This window comes from Phocoena sinus, chromosome 4, assembly GCF_008692025.1.
Source record: "Phocoena sinus isolate mPhoSin1 chromosome 4, mPhoSin1.pri, whole genome shotgun sequence".
Taxonomy (NCBI): domain Eukaryota; kingdom Metazoa; phylum Chordata; class Mammalia; order Artiodactyla; family Phocoenidae; genus Phocoena; species Phocoena sinus.
In genome coordinates, this window is record NC_045766.1 from 104,028,183 (window position 1) to 104,034,151 (window position 5,969).

The 5,969-nt window shown below is 42.4% G+C and overlaps 1 protein-coding gene across 1 annotated transcript; it reads right to left on the minus strand.

The window, feature by feature from the left end:
- Nucleotides 1-298: 298 nt before the first annotated feature.
- On the minus strand, nucleotides 299-4,560 carry CSNKA2IP (casein kinase 2 subunit alpha' interacting protein). Its single transcript, XM_032629433.1, is given in 3 exon segments — nucleotides 299-2,121; nucleotides 2,124-2,451; nucleotides 4,543-4,560. Coding segments are annotated over 3 exon segments (2,169 nt in total).
- Nucleotides 4,561-5,969: the final 1,409 nt, after the last annotated feature.

Consider the following 5,969-nt stretch of genomic DNA (forward strand, 5'->3'; position numbering starts at 1 on the left):
TTCTGGTCTATGGCCAATTATTATTAATTCACTTAACAATTATTTTATAGTGGTTACTGTAAGCCAGGCATTTGGTTAAAAACATAGGATTCAACTTGTCTTCTAGGAGATCATAGTCTATTATTTAAGTAAAAAATAGACTTAAGAGTAATAGTTCCCCTCAACTAGCTGCTTCATCGGCTGAATTATAGAGGCACGCTTAATTAATACTAAGATTTTAATAAGCATGATAGGAAATCAATCTCTAATGTCAAAGAACTAAGAGGTCAATTGCCTTCAAAGAAACAAAAAAGTTAATTTAATCAAGATTTCTCTCATTTTGAACCTTTGTCTGGAACATTTTGAATAGTATCTTTGGCCCCTTTCTCCTTTTTACTGTGGTGCTATTCCTCATAGGCCTTGTTTGGGGAGATGGTGATTGACTTGGACATGGTTTTCCAGGAAGTGACTGGTGATTTTTACTACATATAAACTCAAGCCAGGAGACCCCTGGAGGCAGCCAGTGGTAACTAAGTACCTTAGTGGACACACAGCCTGAGACGGTAGATGTGGTAGCCTCTTTCAGAGGAGGAGGGGGTAAAGGGGGTGTAGTGGAAGAGGAAGAGGAAGAAGAGGACGATGAGGAAGAAGATGAGGGGAGTAGGGACTGCGACTGAGGGTTACTACTTTCCTTAACATAGAGCAGCCAGTCTATAGCCTGGGGCTGTTGGCTTACAGCTTGGTTTTCAGGGGCTACTGTCGGCCATGTTTTCTTCACATTAGCCTCCTTGGTGATATCAGGTTCAGATGTAGGGAAAAATTTTGATATCTCCCCAATTCCTCCAAGGTTTTCTTCAGGGACTTCATCAGGCTGATTTTCTTTCACAGGGAATGAAAAAGAAGTCTCTGGTAGGGAGAGGATAAAAACTAGTTTCACCTCTATTTCTCCCTCAGGAGTGGTCTCAGGTGCTGGGCTGACAAATAGTGTTGCAGCACGAGGGTCTTTCCTTCCTGTAAGATGGTTACACTGAGATTTTATGCAGGAAGCACAAGCTAAACAAACCATATAACTTGATGAAAGGCGGGGTCCAGGATGAGGATTTGCCCTTCCCCTCATCCTTCGAAAGAGAATCTGCCTACAGAGATCCCTCTGGATTCTGGTCTTGGAGAGGGAATTGACAATTTTATTTACAACATCATCAGGGACCGTTCCACCTTTGATAATGCAGGGATGAATATAACCTAAAGTCCATCGAATTTCCTTATTTGGTTCTGTCTTTTCATAAAGACCAAAACTGCTTTTACTCTGGAGTCTGGAGCCCAATGTTAAAGCAGCTATGTTCCTGATGCAGTGTTTGGAGCTTAATAATGATGGACCTGAGATATTTGGTTTGGGATAGGGTGAGGGAAGATCTGTGGCCTTGTGTTTGTCACTTAGTGAAGTGGTGTTCTGAAATTTTGAGTGACACACTGGTGAATTCAGGGTCCTGAAGTTATGATCAAGTGTTTTGGGCTGGAACAATGGCAAACTCTTTGACTGATGCATAGAATGTGGTAAAGGTGATTTCCTTTCTTTTGAGCTGGACAACGTTAATCTCAGAACACTGGAATTAGAGCTCAATACAGGTGTTGTCTGAGGTCTGGAATCAGATAACGATGAGCTCAGAGCCATCTGACTGGGATCCAAAGAAGGTGATGTCTGAAGCAAGTCATGTGTTTGAGGTGTAGAGTTGAGTGACGGTGAGCTCAAACATCTTTGATGGCGCTCTAACAAAGAGTGTCAAAGGCTATCCAATGAAGAGGCTTTCTGAGGTTTGGACTGGGGTAACGCTGAGCTAAAGGCTCTTTGATTAGGTCCCAAAGATGACAATGTCCATAGGTAGTCTGGGGAAGGAGTTTCTTGATGTTTGAGGGCATATAATGATGAACTTGAGACCCTTCGATTAGACTTCAGTGAAGGTGATATCCAGCAAAGGTCTAGGGAAGATGTATTCTGAGGATTGGGAAAGGGTAACTGTGAGCTCCAGGCTGTTTGATTGGGCTCTGGCAATGATGTCTTGGTGAGGTCAAGTGAAGATGTGATCTGAGGTTTGGCGTGGGACAACGGTGAGCTCAAGCCTCTCTTATTAGGCCACAGGGAGTTCTCTGGTGGAGGTGTAGTGAAGGTGTGGCCTTATATTTGGAGTGAGATAATGGTGATTTCAGAACCCTGTTATAGAGGTCCCGTGAAATTGTGTCCTGACACTTGGCAGAGGGCAATATTGAGCATCTCTGTACCTTCTGGTTAGAGTTTAGGGGACGCACTGCAGGGTTATTACTATGGGATTCTACTTTGACCACAGATTGGTTATTGGGTTGCTTTTGTTTTTCATCTGTGTGTTGATGTGTTAATGAGCTGCTTGTGGCCAGTTGGTAACAGCGTTCTAATGGCACAAACTGTTGATCATAGTATGCTAGTGGCACCAACTTGTGCTAGTCTAGAGGTCTTTCTGAAAGCAGTTGGCTTGCAGGGATGTTTTAGTAACTGATAGAGTCTTTTAGCTGGATTCCATGGACAACAAATACTTTTAAATAAAAAACTTAGGTAGTTTCTATCATCTATCATGTAATCTTTTTGTTAATTCCTAAATATTATAGAGCGTTTCAAAATTGAGGTGTAAATGAGGTTGAAAAAAGTGTCACCAACTGAGATTCTTCTCTGTCTTCTCTTTAGAGTTTTTTCCTCTTGAGGAAATAATGCCTGTTAACAAAAGAGTGAAGAAGGTTCAGAAGAGATCCTGATAGGGATATTAATTTTCTCAAACAACTTGTAGTGACTAGAGAACTACTGTGTGTGTAACTTTTGAATTAAACTTTCTAAATTCCCAATTGCCCATCTGTAAAATAGATAAACATAATGTTTAATTTATTGGGCTAAAGACTAAATAATACATCTAAAATGTGTAACAGTGCCCAAGATATAAGAGATGCTCAATAAAAGGTAATAGCTATTTTCGGTACTCTTTCAATGATTGCTTTAGTAAAAAAAAAAAAAAAAAAGTCTGTGATAGGTTTATTGCATGAAATAAGAGAATCTTAAAGAAAGTGAAATGGAAGTTCTGATATGTTAGTTTTCAATTTAGATTCAATTACCCATCATTATCACCTTTTAGCTTACTTCCAAAAGACCATAATTCTAGTTGAATGTCTATTGCATACTTTCAGTCTTAGTCTTATTTGTCACTATTGCAGCTTTTGAAACTGTTGATCACTACCTTTTCTTTTTTTTTTTTTTATTTTTTTTTTACCTTTTCAAACAATGTTCTTCATTCATGTCCATTATTTCTCTCTACTCTGATTCTCTCATTCATTCTCTTATTTCTCTATAGATCTTCACTGAATTCTTTTCTTTTGTTCTCACCTCAGAGTAGTTCTCAGACTTATATCACCAGTTCTGTCCTATTTTCACTTTATTCCTAAGGAATCACATTAGTTATATTTAGGATTTAAAAATGAACTATAGAAAGTTTATAAAAAACAGAAACTTCTATCTGGTCAAAAGCAATACAAGCATTTACTACTCAGGAAACACAGCTATGGTGCTTCTTAAAAAGCAGCACATGGGCTTCCCTGGTGGCACAGTGGTTGAGAGTCCACCTGCCGATGCAGGGGGCACGGGTTCGTGCCGCAGTCTGGGAAGATCCCATATGCCGCAGAGCAGCTGGGCCTGTGAGCCATGGCCGCTGAGCCTGCGCGTCCGGAGCCTGTGCTCCGCAACGGGAAAAGCCACAACAGTGAGAGGCCCGCGTACCGCAAAAAAAAAAAAAAAAAAAAGCAACACATGGTTTAACATGACACTATTTCAGTGCATTTTTCATGGTCAAGGGTCTGTTCTTCAGGTTTTAAGGCTAAAACACACTATATGACAAAAAATCCAAGAGTAATTCCAACTGATGCAGGGATTAGCCAATTAGAACACTGACTTTAAGGCCCTTGAAGAATGAGAGCTATCAGAATTTGGTTTCATGGTTATTTCTATGCTTCAGTAACTTACTAATCCAATTTCTGATGGACAACTTTATTCCTCATATATGCCAACTTATCCACTTATTTACTATCAATTCTACTACTGCTAGAATTTTTTCCTTTATGTTAAGGTGTCTTTCCACATATTTAATCTTATTTACATTTATTTAAAAATATATCTTATTAGTATCTTAATTCACTTATTTTCAAGTGTTGAGTCATTCTTAGTGGAATTCTCCAAGTATCAACAATATTATTTACACACCAATGACTTCCTAATTTTTTTGTCTCTAGTCCTGGTTTTCTCTTTAGCTTTGAAATTCTATTTCCAATTAATCATCAGACTTCTCTATCCAAAATTCCCCAAAACAATTCAAGCACAAAACATAAAAATCAGTAAGTTATTTCTCCTTATAAAGAAATCATCTTTTTGTATATCTTCTATCTCGGTTCTTAAAACCTAGTCATCTAATTCAAAATCTTTGAAATCATCCTGGACAGCTTCGCTTTCTAAAATGATTTAGAAACCAGGACCGGTTGGTTTTATCTCTTTCATACCTTAAGAATATCCAGCATACCTTGCTGGATTTTGTGTGGTGTGTTTTGACATCCAATACTTTAAAAGGAGGGGGAATGGCACATTCTACTATATATGTGTGGCATATAAACTTCTAAAAAACTTCTAGATAATAATAATAGAGTAACTCCATGATCTTGATGTAAGGAAAGATTTCTTAAAAGAACATAAAAAGGCTTCAAGATGGCGGAAGAGTAAGACGTGGAGATCACCTTCCTCCGCCAAAATACATCAGAAATACATCTACATGTGGAACAACTCCTACAGAACACCTACTGAACGCTGGCAGAACACCTCAGACCTCCCAAAAGGCAAGAAAATCCCCACGTACCTGGGCAGGGCAAAAGAAAAAACAGAGACAAAAGAATAGGGACGGGACCTGCACCAGTGGGAGGGAGCTGTGAAGGAGGAAGCCCCTTCACTGGCGAAGACGGGCGTGGTGGAAGGGGGAAGCTTCGGAGCCGTGGAGGAGAGCACAGCAACAGGGGTGCGGAGGGCAAAGTGGAGAGATTCCCGCACAGAGGATCGGTGCCAACCAGCACTCACCAGCCCGAGAGGCTTGTCTGCTCCCCCACCAGGGCGGGCGGGGGCTGGGAGCTGAGGCTCGGGCTTCAGTTGGAGCGCAGGGAGAGGACTGGCGGCGTGAACACAGCATGAAGGGGTTAGTGCGCCATGGCTAGCGGGGAGGGAGTCCAGGAAAAGGTCTGCAGCTGCCGAACAGGCAAGAGACTTTTTCTTCCCTCTTTGTTTCCTGGTGCGCGAGGAGAAGGGTTTAAGAGCACTGTTTAAAGGAGCTCCAGAGACGGGCACGAGCCGCGGCTATCAGCGCAGACCCCAGAGACGGGCATGCGACGCTACGTCTGCTGCTGCTGCCACCAAGAAGCCTGTGTGCCAGCACAGGACACTCTCCATACCTCCCCTCCCAGGAGCCTGTGCAGCCCGCCACTGCCAGTGTCCTGCGATCCAGGGACAACTTCCCCGGGAGAACGCACGGCGCGCCTCAGGCTGGTGCAATGTCACGCCGGCCTCTGACGCCGCAGGCTCGCCCTGCATCCGTACCCCTCCCTCCTCCAGCCTGAGTGAGCCAGAGCCCCCAAATCAGTTGCTCCTTTAACCCCCTCCTGTCTGAGCGAAGAAGAGCCGCCCTCAGGTAACCTACACGCAGAGGCGGGGCCAAATCCAAAGCTGAACCCCGGGAGCTGTGCGAACAAAGAAGAGAAAGGGAAATCCCTCCCAGAAGCCTCAGGAACAGCAGATTAAATCTCCACAATCAACTTGATGTACCCTGCATCTGTGGAATACCTGAATAGACAACGAATCATCCCAAATTGAGGAGGTGGACTTTGGGAGCAACAATACATATATATTTTTCCCTTTTTCTTTTTTTGTGAGTGTGTATGTGTATGCT